The sequence below is a fragment of the Panicum virgatum genome, chromosome 6K (genome assembly GCF_016808335.1).
Source record: "Panicum virgatum strain AP13 chromosome 6K, P.virgatum_v5, whole genome shotgun sequence".
In the NCBI taxonomy this organism is placed as follows: domain Eukaryota; kingdom Viridiplantae; phylum Streptophyta; class Magnoliopsida; order Poales; family Poaceae; genus Panicum; species Panicum virgatum.
This window is the reverse complement of record NC_053141.1, coordinates 43,374,132-43,391,961: the sequence shown is the minus strand read 5'-3', so window position 1 is coordinate 43,391,961 and position 17,830 is coordinate 43,374,132. Positions and strand designations below refer to the sequence as shown.

The 17,830-nt window shown below is 48.8% G+C and overlaps 1 protein-coding gene and 1 long non-coding RNA gene across 3 annotated transcripts; one reads left to right on the top strand and one right to left on the bottom strand.

The window, feature by feature from the left end:
* Nucleotides 1–349: 349 nt before the first annotated feature.
* Nucleotides 350–9,488, bottom strand: LOC120712798 (probable lipoxygenase 8, chloroplastic). Its single transcript, XM_039998681.1, has 6 exons — nt 8,887–9,488; nt 5,127–5,425; nt 2,557–2,797; nt 2,137–2,460; nt 1,925–2,010; nt 350–1,792 (listed from the first exon to the last, which is right to left on the bottom strand). The coding sequence occupies exons 1-6, from the start codon at nt 9,338–9,340 to the stop codon at nt 350–352; spliced, it is 2,847 nt and encodes a 948-aa protein (XP_039854615.1). The 5' UTR covers nt 9,341–9,488.
* On the top strand, nt 2,812–4,507 carry LOC120712799. Of its 2 annotated transcripts, XR_005691017.1 has the most exons (3): nt 2,812–3,112; nt 3,209–3,443; nt 4,039–4,360. It is a non-coding gene; the product is annotated as an uncharacterized LOC120712799 (long non-coding RNA). The 2 variants fall into 2 exon arrangements; XR_005691016.1 differs by having other exon boundaries at nt 2,812–3,443; nt 4,039–4,507.
* Nucleotides 9,489–17,830: the final 8,342 nt, after the last annotated feature.

Here is a 17,830-nt window from a genome sequence, read left to right as displayed (position 1 = left end):
TCAACAAAATTTAGCAAACATATCTTGTACATCAACGTATGCCTACCTTTAGTCGCCACGCTCTGTTCCAACTGTCGCTTATATTGACATGCAACCGTGAGCTCCAAAACCAAACGCAATACCTTTCAATATTAATTTATGATATTTTTTCTTACAAATACAGGACCCCTTGCATATACACATACACGGACCAAAGGAGAAAATGAACACTTCATCAACATAAAAATGTAAGAGAAAATAAATCCATATACAGCATGCATCGAAATAAGTTTAATTTCATCCCTAGCACGTGTTTAGTTAATTTCCAGATGCACCACTATGAATTGCAATTAGAAGGAGCTCCATGAACTCAGATGGACGTGCTGTTGGGGATGCCCTTGCCCGTCAGACCGGCCTCAGAGAAGGGCTTCATGAGCTGGTACGGCACGATGCCGGCGCCGCAGCGGTTCTTGAGCCTCCCGTCCGCGTTCCTCGCGTCGATGATCCCCTCGATCTCCTTGAGCCGCGCGTTGAACTCGCCGTACGCCGCCTGCACCTCGGCGTCGTCGCTCCACGGCGCGGTCTCCAGCCCGCCGAGGTACTCCTCGTCGGGGGAGTGCGTGGACAGCAGGTCCAGCACGGCCATCACCAGCGTCGCCTGCACCTGCGACGGGAAGCACTCCCGGAGCGCCTGGTCCGGGTTGTCCAGGAACGTCGCGAGCGCGGCGGCGTCGACGGGCTCCTCCACCGGCATGTTGGTGCGCGCGATGGACGGCCGGTTGGGGAAGTACCCGCCGAAGTCGTACTGCCCGAAGTTGACGGCGGCGTGGTGCGCCGACGCGACCCAGATGATGGTCGTCAGCGCGTGCGCCAGGCTCTCCGGCGAGTCCAGCGCCGGCCACCCCGGCGCGTCCTTCTTGTCGCCGTGGCCCACGGCGCGCACCTCCGCCCAGAACGCCTGCAGCTCCGCGTCGCCGGCGACGCTGCCGGCGTCGGGGTAGAACCGCGAGACGTACGCCTGCACCCACCCCTTGATGGCGTCCCAGATCAGCAGGCCGTCGTTGGCGAACGGGTAGTCCTCGATCGCGAGCCTCAGGCCGTGCTCCGCCGTGGGATCCTCCTCGGCCATCCCCCGGCGGATGAGGTCGGCGGGGAGCGCCTCCGTGTCGAAGCGCCAGAGCTGGTCGTACGCGGCGGAGCTGAGCTCCATGGCGTACTTCTGCGGCGAGAAGGAGAGCTCGATGATGCCACCGGCGTTGATGAGCGCCGACCGCGCGAGCGCGTTGATCCGCATGGTGTAGCGGAAGTGCGGGCGCAGCAGCTGGTAGACGGGGTGCATCTCGCTGAGCTGCCGGTTTGCGGCGATGATGTACGGCTCCACGGCGCAGTGCGTGCGCAGCCAGTGGCTGACGAGCTCGTGGTGGCCCGAGTCGTGGGCGCGGACGTGGGACTTGGCCATCCGCCACAGCCAGGACTCGGTGGTGTCCGTGGACGGGGTGAACACGCGCCGCCACTGCGGCTGCGCCGGCGACGCCGGCCGGGTGAGCTCGATGGCCAGCAGCCGCAGAGTGCCGTCGTCGCAGAGAAAGAAGACGGTGCGGGAGCCGTACATGGTGGTGTGCTCCTTCGCCCGGATCCTGTGCACGTACGGCAGGAACAGGTCGTGGTAGTCCAGCATGAAGAGCCGCTTCTGCTTCACCGCCTCGGCGACCGTCATGGCGCGCCTCATCTGTTGCTCCAGCACCTCGGCGGTGATCGCCGACTCCGCCGGCCCGTAGACCGCCGGGTCGAGCTTGCTCTTCAGAGGGAACTCCTGCAAGGTTTTGTGCAGACATGGATCAAAATCTTAATTACCTGATGAACATTTCAACCAATGTACATGCATATCTGCACAAGATTTTATCATTTTAGAAGGAAAAAAAACAGAAGTTGCCCGGAGACTTACCCTGACGAGCTCGATTGCGTACGGATTCATGCCGGCAAGCGTCTCCCTCGCGAACTCCTCGTCCCTCAACCATGCAAACTTGTCCTCTGCAAGCACTTGGTGACCGATCGATCAATGCCCATTGCCGAATCCAGAGCTAGCTAGCAAGAATTTCGTCCTGCTCGTGCAATTTTAATTTGTTCTGAAAACAAGCAAGAGAGTGCAAGACGTACTCTTGACATTGGCGGGCCTGTCGAAGAGGAGGACCTGGTCGCCGGGGCTGTCGCGGAGCTTCTGCAGCAGGCGCGGCAGGACGCCGGCGAGGAATCCGAGCTGCTCGGCCCTGGGCAGCTCGACCCCGTCCTCGAACAGCTTGTCGATGACGAAGAAGGACGGGAAGCCGAGGTCGGGGTCGATGAGCGTGGACTGCACGGCCGGCACGGCGGCGTGGAGCACCGACTGCAGCGTCTTCACCGAGAACTGCAGCTGCTTCTCCTCCGAGAACGCCTCGTCCCTCGGCACGTAGTTGTCGCCGCTCCTCGTCTCCGTCTTCGGGTCTGCGATCGAGAAAAACACACGCGATCCTTAGTCCTGAGTCCTGACATGGTCGATCGGTGACCTGCTTGAGGACGCCGTGATTAATGGTAGGTTACCTTTGGTGGACATGGGCCGGCCGGTGCGGCAGCGGCGCGGGTAGGGGAACTGCTTGGTGCCGCCGAGGACCGGCCGGGTCTTGTCGGCGCCATTGTCGGGGTCGCCGAGGTCGTTGTAGGTGTCGTAGTCGTAGACACGGTCGGTGGATTTCCGCTGCCCGCGGCCGTCGCCGCGCTTCTGCTCCAGGTCCTTTCTCCGGTAGCTCCAGATCCCCGGCGGCGTCTGGCTCGGCAGGTAAGGCTGCACAAGCGTCGCGCATCTTTAATAGACGAAACTTGACCCTGCACTTGGGTGAAAATCGATCCCATGTAGCGCCACGTCTACAACAATTTTGGTCCATTGGATTCTCAAGCAACGGCTGGAGAAAAGCAAGCGTATATAGGTTAGCTTCCTGAACGCACGTATTGGAGACAATAATCTTCCTGAACGTGCTTAGTACTCCAGCAAGGAAATTCGCGACGCTTCCTCTTCTGAATCGCTAGAAACTTCCCGAGCGGACGAGGAGCCGTGCCGACGGCAAGCCGGAACACAAGCTAAATATCTTCCGTTGCTCCGGTATCCTTTTCCACCACAGTTCTTCCACAAATCTCAGATACACTTCGCCTTCCACAAGACCGCACTTCTAACGCACAACTTCTTGAATTCACACAGAAGTTCCTTCCCCATACGCTCGATCTGATATACAATACAAAGAGAAACACGAGGGCCCAGACGTTTGATCTCATCGCAGGTGACGCAGCCGACGGCCACGCCAACCCTGCCGTCTTCGTCGACGGGACCGGCGACGCCAACCTTCACATTGTTGTGCCGACCGGCGACTGCCTCGTTCACGCCTCTCCGACGGCCACTTACCGAGATCCGAAGTGATCCTAGCTTCCTGTAACAGGTATGCCTTTCTAAACCATATTGCTTCTTCTTCCCCAAACTATGATCCAAAATGCTATCTAGTATAGAAAACTGTATGCTGAAATTGCTGTAGTGAACCCCATTCTGCAAGTAGTACTTATATGTTAGCTAAATTTCATTTCATCTATGTAATCAACCCATATTGATTGAAGTGCCAAACTCCTCATCTGCTTCCATGCTTATTTACTATTTGATGAAATGTCAATACAACACATATTTTTTGCTTTGCTAGGTTTGTTCTATTGCCCATTCAGTCATATAAATCTCCACAAGATCTTATTCGGCTGTCATTTAATTGAAAAAAAATAATTTAAGTGGTACCATATCTAATCTGAAATTGTCTCTAATTATTCTAAGCTAACAGATTTCCCAAATCATCATATTAGCTATAGAAATTTATCATTAGCTATAGAAACTTCCCTCCGAACAGTTTCCTGATACCCAGCAATCTATCACCCGATTCCATAAATCTCAGAAAGAGATAGCCACGACGCCTAATTTGGAATATTCTGCACATTAATCTGATTTTTTGCCAAGTAACTTCTGATAAGTACTGTAACTATGTCTTCTATCAGATGGATATAGTGAAGCACATGGTGGTGCAATGGCTTGGGGGCTTTGCTACAACCATGAATTGAGCCCCAGTCAGAGCTACTCTCATGATTGCAATGAGTACTATGGCAGAGGCGCTATTCCTGTTTACAGGTCAGACTGATATGTCACTTTGTTGATAATCTTGGATCCGCTTGTTGATGTTCACCAGGAATCACAACTATGGTATCTCATTACCAATACTATCTTGACTTGATGGGAGTTGGCCCTGAGCACTCTGGACACAACTTGGATTGTGGTGATCAGGTGGCTTTCAATCCATCATCAGAGAGTTCCGACTTCTAAGAAACTGTTTTAAAAATCAGTGTGTCTAGGGCCGAGGGCCCACTAACTGGGTTCCCCAAGCTATTGTGATCATGTCTTTGAAACAACAGTTGTTTGCCCTATGGCATATATAATATGTACTATGATGCTTAATATTTTACCACCGCATAACACTGGCTAAGCCACACCGAGGGCGCGGCAAAGCCGCGCCAGGTTTCTAGTACGTTTATGAGTCGTGACCAAGAAAATTTCCGATATGTAACTTCAGAGGAAGAAATATTCAGTGCTACGAGTTCAAAATTCATCAGTGTCTCCTTCAAAAAAAAAATCATCAGTGCCATTGGGCTGTGGTCCGCGATTGGGCCCATTTAACTTTCTGATGCCATGGGCCACGCATGGGCTGTTGATGGTGATTTTCTGGAGAATTGTGGTGTGAAGTGCCATAGCCCGTCTCCTCAAGTCCTGAGTTTTTTTTCTTTTCTTTTTAGTATGTAAATGTAAACATAAAGAAATAAGATTAACATAACTTCGTATCAACCAGTTAGTCATTAAGATAATCCACAATTAATTTAGTGGATATTTATTACGTAGCTTAACGTCCACCCTAAGACTAGATAAACAGGACCACATGCAGACACGGCCTATGGTTTGAGTTTGACATGGATGAACAGCCGAGCCGAGACCTACTCGTCAACCTCATGAGATTTGGTCCTTGGAGTAACAGTAAAGAACAGTTCACTCGGTAATAACTTCCGAATAGCACCGTTCACGTTACCGATCACTGTACCTTGTTGGCGAAGAAGACGCGTTTCCCCGGCGCGTCGTCGCCGCCGCCGCCGGACTTGGGCTGCACCCACGATCTGCACCGGATGACGACGCCGACGTCGCCGGAGGAGGAGGGCGGCATCATCAGCCTGATGTCCTCGAGGAACATCTCCGTGTGGTGCTCGTTGGTGACGAGCACGGCGCCGACCTCACCGAAGCCCGCCGGCACGTCGAAGTCCGCCTCGTAGGTCACCACCTCGTCGTCGTTGTCCGCCACCCTGTGCGCGTAGCTCCGGAGGGTGGGCTTCTCCTGCCCCGTCTCTTTGTCGACGACGACGACGACACACAAGTTAAAGCATCAATAATGGATCCATCAATGTGAACAGATGAGCGATCGAGACAATGCATAGTGCTCTATATAGCATAAAAAAGGAAATTGTTTGAATAATCTGGATAGTACTGGTTGAAAGCAGCAGCATGCCATGGCGAATGATGAACATGGAAAAAATTAAAGGGGAGATTTTGTTTAATTTGACATTTTGGAAAATATATAGCCGGCGATTATGAATCATATATTTTTATGCTTCCATTGACAACGAGGCATACCGGCGGTGACGTCTCTCTCTCTCTCGATCTCTTCTTCGTCTAATAAGCAAACTAGCTACGACTCCACGTACGTACAACGTAACATGACTTGAACGTGCATAAACTCGACATGGTGCATGTTTTACACGGCAGATGACAGGTTAGCTCAGCTAGCTAGCACGATCAGATCGTACGACGTGGATAACTCCCAGCCATCCAGCTAGCTAGCTTCCTGCCATGAGCCATGCATCCACTAGCTAAGGACAATAATAATTCTGAATGGAAGGGAACATGTGCAAGCACGGTTAGTTCATTTTTGCTTTTAGGTGTGAGTAGGTGTAACGCCGCGCGTGTGGTGGTACCGTGCTTCTAGGGGGAAAAGAAAAGAACAGCTAACACACCATCAACCTCTATGGGCATTCACTTTTTACTGCGTGGTGAATATATATAACCTCTTGAAAATAAAATCAATCCAAGTCTAGTACGTATCACTACCTAACCTCTTCCTCATCTCTTACCCTTGTCGAAAAATTCATCACATGAAGCAAGGAAACACCACTTTGAACCGTGTTCTTATGCACTATATGTATATGGTACACAATTTCTTGTCGAATTTCTACTAGAAACCTCCAACATAATGCGTCTACCTTGCACACCACACGGCCCTCTGATCACCTAGCCACCATCTAGATCCTGTTTGGATCATCATAAGAATGATGTGAACAGCTAGCTACCAATTAAAACATAACAGTAGGACAGATGTGTGTGACGCGGTGACCACCCCTCCAGGGCTCCCGAACGACGACGACACGAACCAGCTGCTGGTAGCTGTGGACGAGAACAAGCAAAAGGAGCGAGCTGAGAGAGAGAGAGAGAGAGAGAGAGAGAGAGAGAGAGAGAGAGAGAGAGAGAGAGAGAGAGAGAGAGAGAGAGACTACGACGACGCATCTCGATCGACACGCAAAAAGGTGACGAGACGAGGATGAGTACTCCGTTCCATATGTGGAAAGGGTTAGGGACATGCGTAGCGTCTCTATGCTTTGACTTTGTGTCTCTAGCTAAGCTAGTAGTAACCGTGCACGTCTGTGATCATCATTAGGTGAGAGATGGTGATTGTGCTTATGGAGAGATTACATGTCCTGCTTTTGCTCTGAAAGACCCATCGTCGATGATTTTTGCTTTTTATTGGCATGTCACTGCCAGTAGACCGTAGATGATGCAGCCAATGCAAGTAAAGAGAAGAGGCCGAAAAGATGGCTCGGTTTCTATTGTATATAGCTACTCCCTCCGTCCTAAAAAACAAGTCACTTTAGAATTCAAAATTTGTCCAAAAAATAAATCACCCTACCCTATTTAGAAAGTGCATATATGTATATAAAAATCAATTAGTGCCAAATATGGATAATAAATAGGAGCAAATATGGTCATTTTATCTTCTTGTTAATTTGTCCTAGAATTTCTAGGATGACTTGTTTTTTTTTGGACGAAGGGAGTATACATCCTATCTAGGTGGAGAGCATTTCCAACAAATTACACATTTCTCATCCCCTATATATTTTTTCTCTCCATCACCAACAATATTTTTTTACATTTTTTGTTGTAAGTTCTATAGCAGATTACTCAAATGATAGGATATATAGAGGAAGAAATCCCCCTTACATTTGAGTAAAAGAAAAGATGTGTTTTGATAATCATCAAAAATATTTTGATATTGGGGGGATGGAATTAGTAATGTGCTGCAGCACCTCCCACCGGCAAAAGGATTGTTTTTTAGCATTGGGAGAAATATGAGTAATTTGTTGGAGATACATGTTCCTTGCGAAAGTCGTCGGCTCTCCATCGAAGTGTCATTTCCTTGCACGTACTAGCTACAACGACCATGGGGAGATAGAGGCTAGGCCGAAGCATAGTAGTCGTCGTCGTCGTCGTCATCCTGCTTTTACTTTTACTTTACTTTATGTGTCAAGTTCTAACTACCAGTAACCGTGCACGTCTGTAATCATCATTAGGTGAGACGGCGGCGATTGTTCTTAGGGAGAAATTTAATTACTGGTTAATCACATCTTGCATGCTCTTCTATCCTCATCCTGCTACAGGCAATAAAGTGATCGAAGATAGGATCTAGGCTGAAAATGGCCTGGATGGAAACGTGAAACACGCACAGTTTCTGAAACGGGCTGCCACGTATGCGGTGTGCCTGCACTATGTACCAAATCTGGGCGAGGCCCTATTCAACCGTCGTACTGTGTCCGAGAGCGACGCCGTAAACGTGCTGCCCGGGCTTCTACACTGATCGGTAGCTGCACAGCATGCCGCCATTTTCCCGCCTTGTTCGGCTGGCTGGCTGGCTGGCTGATTTGGCGTGAGAGGAAAATACTGCTGGTTGGTTGGCTGGCTGGCTGGCTGATTTGGCGTGAGAGAAAAATACTGTTGTGCCTGGCTGAATCTCCCAGCCGAACAAGACATTTCCATGGTCCTAGTTGCGCGCATGCAGCAGGGGCCGCGCCGGTGGTAGATTTGTCGGTTGCTCTGCTTCCAGGCGAGGGGATCTACGGTTAAAGATAATTTTATTTCCCCTTGCAGTGCCATGCATGTTTCTTGAAGCAGTACATAGTCAACCTCTGGACTCGTTCTTGTTTTCTCCGTGAAAACAAGTGGTTCTCCATATTTATAAACTCACTAGCTTCTTTGCAAGTGGTTCTCCATTTTTTTCTCCGTCAAATAATTTCCTCTCAATCGTGACCAAAATTTCAAATAAGTTAGGCATTCTGTCCTAAATGTCAATTCTTGGACCGGTGAGGTTCTACTAGTAGTCTAGTACCATGTAGAAAACGTCAACTAAATTAAATTGTTCTCTGATTCTCTCCGAAGTATTTTGAAAAGGTAGTATGACAATCATGAGTCATTCTCCCGGCCCTCAATTACATAGAATCTTGGTAGATTCATACCATATTATTTGAAGCAGTTTTGAACTGAATCCCAAACTTTACTCGATCTTTAAGCCGCCACCGATTTATTAATTGTGTAAGCGAATACACATGCATCGAACAAAAGCCAATAGTGCATCTACCTGCTACCCCTTTATTACGATGGGCGCATGCATGTTTTCATATATTTAAAAAAGAATAAAAGGGGCAGCATTCCATCTTTTATTAAAATTATATAATTATTAGTAGAGAGAAGTGGCTAGTGCTCACTTGCGTCAAGCTGGGAGCTGACGAGCTCGAGGTAGAGCGACCTGCCGATGAGGTCCTTGACGTCGTTGATGGCCCTCGACGGTCGCAGGCTGTCGAGGAACCCGCCCACGGTGGCCTTGATCGTCGCCACCGCCTTCACGCGCGCTGCCGCCGCCGCCATGGCCGCCGAACCTGATGACGCCGCCGCACTGCTACTGCCTTTGCTGCTGCTCGGCGCCTCCGACCGCGCCGATGACGACGCCGACGCCACGCAACCTATGGCGATCCTATTCCCTCGTCCGCGCCGCGGCCGGCCGAACTGGACCAGCAACGACGGCAACGGGCGGCGGCTCAACGAGGAGGGAAAGGAGGCAGGCACGAGGACGAGAGGGCTTTGTGCTGCTGCTGTGCTCCAACTCCAACCACAGCAAGTTTGGGTGCTGCTGCTTGGTGATGGCTTGATGAGCAGAGCCATGGTGCGCACGTGTTTATATAGGCTCGCCCGGGGTACGGTGCGCCGCGGATTGAGCCGAAGCTTTGAGCTTTGCGTGTGCGCTTGTTCTTGATGGGTTAATGGCGTGTGGGTGCCATTCGAGCTGGGGCGGACGTGGGTATATAGCAGCCTCGATCTCCCGGCGACGAGATGGTTGGATTAGTATTTGTTTGAAAAGGGTGCTGTCCGCACGTTGCCGTAAGCTTGTAGGAAAAAGGTTGTGGTACCAAAGCATTTAATAGGTTAGAATAAACAGGGTTGTGTTCTGACTTTGGTATAGTATCCATCCATCACTCAATCTCGGTGCAGTGTTTACAAATATTTGAGCTTTGCGAACACAACACATGCAAAAAGGGTGTGCTTGGCTCAACGTATACCTCTTAATAAAATATAGGAAAAAAATCCAGAACTATTATAAAAATTCGATTTTCAACCTTCAAATACAAAATCGGATCATGGAGGTTATCCAACTGTCGAAACCGTATAAATTTTACCCTTCAGGTGGTTTCAAATGTGGTTTTTTATTTTGTGAAAATTAAAAATATTTAAGTTCAAACCTAAAAAAATCATAAAAAATCATTTTAAATAAAATATAAATGAAACGGGTACCACATTTTTCTAAAAATTTAAACTATCTATTGGCACTCTACTTATAATTATTTAGATCCAATTTTTTCATGTTTCTAGTATTTGTTTACTTATAGTTATACCTATTATTTTTTAATAAATCAAATTCAAATAGAGCATCACCAAATAGGTTATATTTTTTAGAAAATTTTGTTGTAATAGTTTCATATGTTTATGATTTAAAATGAAATTGTTTTGATTTTTTACATATAAGCATAATTTTTTATTATTTTAAAAATGTAAAACCACGCAAAGGGCCAAAGTTCTCCGGTTTCATCAGATGGATGGTCCTCGTTATCCAGTTTTGTTATTAAATGTTGAAAATTGGACTTTCTGATAGTTTGAGAGTGAAAATTGGATTTTTTTCTAAAATATATCTTGTTCCTAAAATAAAATATCCTATGAAACATACCACTGCTAGTGTGTTTAAACACTCTGTTCTGCTGCAACCATCCAACAGTGTTTTCTTTCTCACACCAAATCAGCACCAGCCAGTGTCAGACCCGGGGCAGCGGGACTGCTTACAGATATAAAATATTCTAGAGTAAGGGATTGTTATCGCCATAAATTAACAGGATTAATTTATGGGCCGAAAGCATGATGGGCTTAAAGCAGAAGATCAAGAAGACTTGTAAATCGGCTCCTGCATGAGCATCTGGGCCACATGGGCCATGTATCCTTAGATTTAGTTCAAGATTAGAGATAGAGTCCAATCGGAACAAGATTAGTTTAGATTGTTTCCAAGTCTCCGGACTATAAATATGTATCCTTTGTTATTCATGAAGGAGAGCGTCATCACGTCTCGCAAAAAACAACTCTCGGCGCATCGCCACCCCTAATCCTAGGGTTTCATCCAAGTAAGCGCCATGCTGCCCTGATCGCAAGAAGCGATCAGGGCAGTGTAGTTCTTGCTTTTACCTTGGTATTACTCGTACTGAAGCGTTTTTGATGGCGAGTAATGCTAGTTATCTTGATATTCATAGTATGGCTTTTAGTAGATCTATTATGCTTCGTTGCTTATCATCTACGAATATCACGTTGTCTCTGTGTTGTCATGTTTCAATCTTATGCTAGTTCTCGTCGCGTAGAATTAGTTGCACAGAGGCAGCACCCTGCTTCTTTTATGTTTTAGTAGATCTAATCTGTCATGGTTTGCTCTTTTCTTAAGAGTTTGCGTAATATCTGCTAGGTTAGGCCTTGCAAACGGATTGGATAATCCGGTGGAGTAGTAGACGCTTTATCTTAGCCTTGATAGGGATTGTTCCGGGAATCGGCTCTTGCTAGTTCTTAGGCCTCTGTTTTGGGTTATGGTTTAGTTGTCTGTTATGTTCGCTAGGCCTAGTCACGTGTAGGATGTTCCGATCTAGCAGTGAAGCTTTTACCATTGTGGATTAGATTACCTAGATTTAATTGAAGCAGCTTTCACGGTTATTTACTTTATTCATCGACATCTGGATAGTTACAGATCCAATCTGACACCGGGACTCGATCGGCTCTTTAAAGCCGATGCAAGAGTCGTCCCGGGGAGCCGACCACGGCTCGGACTTATGTTTACACGTGTCTTTGTATGCAGGAAACTGTTCGGAGCACGTCTGCACCCTCCTGATCGGGTATAGGTCAGGTGGCACGCCCGGCTTTCACACATTCTCCGGGCGCGTGACGGAATTGCGGGCTGTCGACGAGGGAGCAGTGCCTGCCAGCTCACCAGCAATCTCCTGGCTCTTCGTGTTGCCCGTCGCTGCTCGCCGGTGGGTTTCGACCGACAACACATTCTGGCACGCCCGGTGGGACTCAATTCGGACTTGGAGGCAGCTTGAAGATCAATTCCATACCCAGTACCATTCGGAGGCTGCTGAAGCTGGAATTGCCGACCTCGCCCAGGTCAGGCAAAGGCGAGGAGAGTCTGTGTCGGAGTACATACAGCGCTTCAGAGAAGTCAAGAACCGATGCTACTCGTCGCGCATTACAGAGAAGGAGGCAGTCGATCTGGCTGTCCTCGGACTTGCTAAGCCGATCAAGGATGCGGCTTTCCAGTTGGAGTTCACATCTCTGGCGCACCTGGTACAGAAGCTTACGGCATACGAGCATTATCATCCTGAGCTGTACCAGGACAAGTTCAAGCGCCATGTAAACATGGCCCAGGCAGAAGAATCTGATGACTCTGGTGAAGAGCAAGAAGTGGCCGTGGCAGAGTGGACTCGGGGGGCAAATCCTGTCCCGTGCAAGTGGATCAAGCAGCAGGGGCTTGTGAAGGGCTTCGACTTCGACGTGACCAAAGCAGAGTAGATATTCGACCTGCTCCTCAAAGAAAAACAGCTGAAGCTCCCAGAAAATCACAAGCTACCGACGGCACAAGAGCTGCAGGGAAGGCTGTACTGCAAGTGGCACCACTCGTTTACTCATGCCACGGGTGAATGCAAGCAGCTGCGTCATCAGATCCAATCGGCTATCGAGCAAGGCTGATTAATCCTGGCTCAGCACACTATGAAGGTGGACACAAAGCCCTTCCCGCAAGCTAATGTGGTGGAACTGTCAGACTTCAGATCCGAGGGCCAGGACCTGGCATTCCAGATCAACATGGCGAGACCCATGCGCCGCCATGACAAGCAGAGGAGAGAGGCCGCTTCTGGCAAACGGCCGCAGAATGAACGCGAGTTGGAATAGCAGCATGTGACTGAAGAGCAGGTGCGTCACATCCGCAATCAGCTTCCAGCTTCTAATCGGCTTCTGGAAAAGTACCAATACCAGTACAAGTTACGCCGCCGATACGAATCGGAGGAAGACGAGTACGAGCACCGCACAGGGAGGACACTGGGAAGATGCCAGGCTATACGCGACCACTGGCACTGCCCGTTCTTCAGGTATTGCTGGAATTCCGGTATGAGCCGATTGCCTACTATAGATGATTGCTTGGAGTGCAGGCCTCGAGGACACCAGCAGGATGAGACATCGGTGTTCCGGCGCTTAGGGCCCAAAACACGTCAGGATGACCGTGTGAGGAGGCTGGCCAGGGGTGATTCCGAGCAAGAAGAAGAAGACCGGTACCATCGTCCACGGTGGTGTCCTGACGGGCTTAATCGCTCACAGAAGCGCAGAGTGCAGCGCTTGCGCAATCTGGAAGAGGAGGAAGCAAAGTACCTCGACGTGCTGAGGAAAGCGCATCTGGATCTCGCGGAGCAAGTCAGACGACCGCGAAGGGAAGAAAGGCGCCCTCCGAGAAAAGAGTGCCGCCCCAAGCAGACAAAAGCCGATGATAAGCCATCGGCTGAGGTAAACATGGTGTTCGTACTCCCGTCGGAGTTTCGAGCACCCCAACCGGAGGAATTGGCTATCGCGCAGCTGGATCTCGGCCCACGGCCAATCATTTTCGAGAAGCCCAAGGAGAAGAGCTACAAGCACCTGAAGGGGTTATATCTCAAGGGCTTCATCAATGGCAAGCCTGTGAATAGGATGTTGGTCGACACTGGTGCCGCAGTCAACCTGATGCCATACTCTATGCTGCGCCGATTGGGTCGTTCTTCTGCTGATCTGATCAAGACCAATGTGATGCTTAATGACTTTATTGGACAGCCATCAGAGGCGATGGGGGTTCTTAACATGGAACTGACAGTGGGCCGCAAGACGATCCCGACTTCGTTCTTCATCGTTAACAGCAAGAGTACATACACAGTGCTGCTTGGGAGGGACTGGATTCATGCCAACTGTTGTATCCCTTCCACAATGCATCAATACCTCGTCCAATGGGATGGCGATGAAGTAGAAGTGGTCCCTGCAGATGATTCCAGCGAGGTCTCGCTCGCAGATATGAATGCCTGGGATGCGGAAGGACAAGAGCCGATCTCAGGGATCGCCCTGGAAGACTGTGATCGGATCGAGGCGACAAAAAATGGATTGAGGCTGGTCTTATCCACTGGTCTCACAGAATAGATGCATCCTGGCATGCCACGGGGTGTAATAGAAATAGAAAGGCCGGTCCCAGCGATCGGCCCCAAAAAATAGGAAAATTCTGTTTAGGTTCGGAATTGTTACATCATGTACACACGATGGCCTGCTCCGGCAGTTGGCTAGTCGTCGACTATTTGGTTTCGAGTGATGATGGAATTATGGAAGCGGCCAGCCCGTGCGGTTGGCCAAATAATTTTTCTTGTCATCTCCCTGTGTTTGCCGCTGATCTTGTGGATAACGAAGACTCGCTTGCATTTGCAACTGATTTGTCAGACGACGGCAAACTAGGATACGGGTTCACGTCAGCTGATGATTTGGAAGAGATTGACATCGGTCCTGGGGATAAGCCACGGCCGATATTTATCAGCAAGAAGTTGGATCCGGCTTTGCGAGAAGAGATGATTGCGTTATTGAAGGAATACCGGGATTGCTTTGCATGGGACTACACCGAGATGCCCGGACTGGATAGAAGCATAGTCGAGCATCGGCTCCCGCTCAAGAAAGGGTTTCGGCCATTTCAGCAACGAGCACGTCAGATGAAGGCCGAAGTCCTAGAAGAAGTTAAGAAGGAGGTGGAGAAGATGCTGGATGCTGGGTTCATCAGGCCCTGCCGGTATGCAGAATGGATCTCTAGCATAGTACCGGTACAAAAGAAGGATGGCCGATGGCGTGTTTGCGTCGATTTTAGAGATCTCAACAGAGCGACACCAAAGGACGAATATCCAATGCCTGTTGCAGAAACACTAATCAACGCAGCTGCTGGCCACAAAATGATGAGCTTTATGGATGGCAATGCTGGTTACAACCAGATCTTCATGGCCCCGGAAGACGTGAACAAGACTGCGTTCAGAGTACCAGGCGCAGTCGGATTGTTCGAGTACTTGGTCATGACCTTTGGACTGAAGAATGCCGGTGCAACGTACCAGCGTGCCATGAATTATATTTTTCATGATCTCATCGGCAAATTGGTAGAAATCTACATTGATGATGTTGTGGTCAAGTCCAAATCGGCTAGGGGGCATCTAGAAGATCTACGTCAAGTTTTAGAGCGGACACGGAGGTTTGGGCTCAAAATGAACCCAAAGAAGTGTGCCTTTGGCATATCGGCCGGTCAATTTCTGGGATTCCGGGTGCATGAACGGGGAATCGAGATCGGCCTAAAGAGTCAAGAAGCCGTGAAGACGATGAAGCCACCTACTACAAAGAAGGAGTTACAGAAACTCATCGGTAAAATTAACTTTGTCAGGCGATTTATTTCTAATCTGTCTGGGCGCATTGAGCCGTTTATGGGTTTAGTGAAGATCAAATCCGATGATGAGTTTCACTGGGGGGCAGAACAGCAACAAGCTTTCGATGAAATCAAGGAATATTTGTCAAAGCCTCCAGTGTTGGTTCCTCCTCAGCAAGATAGGCCGTTCTACGTGTACCTATCCGTGGGTGACACTTCCATTGCTTCGGTGCTAGTCCAGAAGCATGATGGCCAAGAGAGGGTGGTTTTCTACCTCAGCAGACGCATGTTAGACGCCGAGACCAGGTATCCTGAAATCGAGAAGCTTTGCCTTTGCTTATACTTTACATGTACAAAGCTTCGTCATATTTTGCTCTCGGCGGAAACAATAGTCATATGCAAATCGGATGTCATAAAGCACATGCTGTCGGCTCCTGTCCTGAGAGGCCGACTTGGAAAATGGATGTTTGCGTTGTCAGAATTCGATATCCGGTATCAGCCTGCAAAAGCAGTCAAAGGACAAGCACTGGCGGATCTTATTGCAGACAGGATCAGCACCGATATTGCTGCATTATTTATTCGTGCTTGGGCTATGTTATTTGACGGATCGGCTTGTGATGATGGGTGCGGTATGGGAATTCTGCTGGTGTCACCTCGTGGGGCGACTTACTCCTTTTCCATCAGAATGACTGCCCCATGCACCAATAATTTGGTGGAGTATGAAACCGTTCGCAAAGGGATGGAATTGCTAATCGAAGCTGGGGCAGAAGCAGTGGAAATTTTTGGGGATTCAAAGTTGGTGATTTCTCAGCTCAGGAGGAATTTAGATGTGAGAGCGAGGCTCTTTTCCCAATATGGATGCAATGCCGTGAGTTGATGTCACAATTTAGGCACATCAATTTCCACTGGATACGCAGGACTCTGAACAATGAAGCCAATGATTTGGCACAGATGGCTTCCGGGTACAGGGAAGCAGCCGATGGAGTCGACGTGGAGGTTCAGTTTCTAGAACCCGGAGACTGGAGAGCCGATATCTTCAATTACTTGAAGGATTTGGCTCGGGGGGGCACCCAGAAGGATAAGACTCAAGGTCATGAAGTACGTTCTGATAGGGGATGACATGTTCTACAGGACCTTGGAAGGACTACTGCTCAAATGTCTGGGACCTTCAGAGTCAAATCGGCTCTTGCATGAGGTTCATGAAGGAGCCTACGGCACTCACCAATTGGCTCATAAGATGAAATGGCTGATTAGGCGATCGGGTTATTACTGGCCCACTATGCTTGAAGATTGTTTCAAATATTACAAGGGATGTCAAGCATGTCAGAGGTTTGGCAAAATTCAGATAGTGCCAGCATCAGTGATGAATCCTATCATCAAACCCTGGCCATTCAGAGGTTGGGGCATGGACATGATTGGACAGATCAACCCGTCGTCTAGCAAGGGTCACCAATGGGTCTTAGCTGCTACAGATTATTTCACAAAGTGGGTAGAGGCAGTGCCCATGAGGTCAGTAGCGTCAAGAGATGTGATCAGCTTTGTCAAAGAACACATCATCCATAGATTTGGGATCCCTCAGACCATTACGACCGATGGAGGATCGGTCTTTATATCAGAGGAGTTCAAAAAGTTTGCCGATGATATGGGGATTAAGCTGATCAGATCATCTCTGTATTATGCCCAAGCTAATGGACAGGCTGAAGCATCCAACCAGAGCCTTATCAAGCTCATAAAGAGAAAGATCGATGAATATCCTAGGCGCTGGCATGAGGTGTTATCAGAAGCTTTGTGGGCATATCGTATTTCGTGTCATGGGTCCACCAAGACGTCGCCGTACCATCTAGTCTACGGCCAGGACGCTGTGCTACCATGGGAGATCACGGCTGGATCAGGGCGTGTTGAGTTTCAGAATGATCTATCTGCCGAACAGTATGCAGCCTTGATGAATGATAATGTGGAGGACCTGATAGAGCTAAGACTTTGGTCGCTGGAAAAGATCAAGGAGAACAAGGCTAAAGTTGCCCGTGCATACAACAAGAAGGTCAAGCCTAAGGATTTCCGAGTTGGAGATTTGGTTTGGGAGGCGGTATTGCCATTGGGAACTAAAGACAAAAAGTTTGGTAAATGGTCTCCAACTTGGCACGGGCCGTATAAGGTTGATCAGGTTTTGCCTGGGAACGCATACATGCTCGAGGAATTGGACGGCGTTAAGTTTCCTGTTGCCATCAACGGTCAGCATCTCAAGAAGTATTTCCCGAGCATGTGGGAAGGCGATTAACAAGAGCCGATGACATCCATCTGGCTATACCATGATAGGCCAACACATTGAGTTGGCCGAGCAGTAAAAAAAAAGAGTCATGAAAGGCCAACACGTTGAGTTGGCCAGTAAAAAAAATAATATCATGACAGGCCAACACTTTGAGTTGGCTAGTGAAATATATGTATAAGAAGCAAACAGCCGATGTGTAACCATCGACTTAAGATGTTTTTAAAACAGTTACGGATTTCAGGTTAACAGGCAATACTAATTCTCTCTTGAGCCTATCTACTGGTTCAGGAATTCTTCTATGGCATGGATGGCTTCAGTACGGACGGTGTCTGCTCATGCTACAATCGCTTCATCATCCTTGTCATCGCCTGTAACTATCTGCCGACTCAAGGTGCTGATCTCT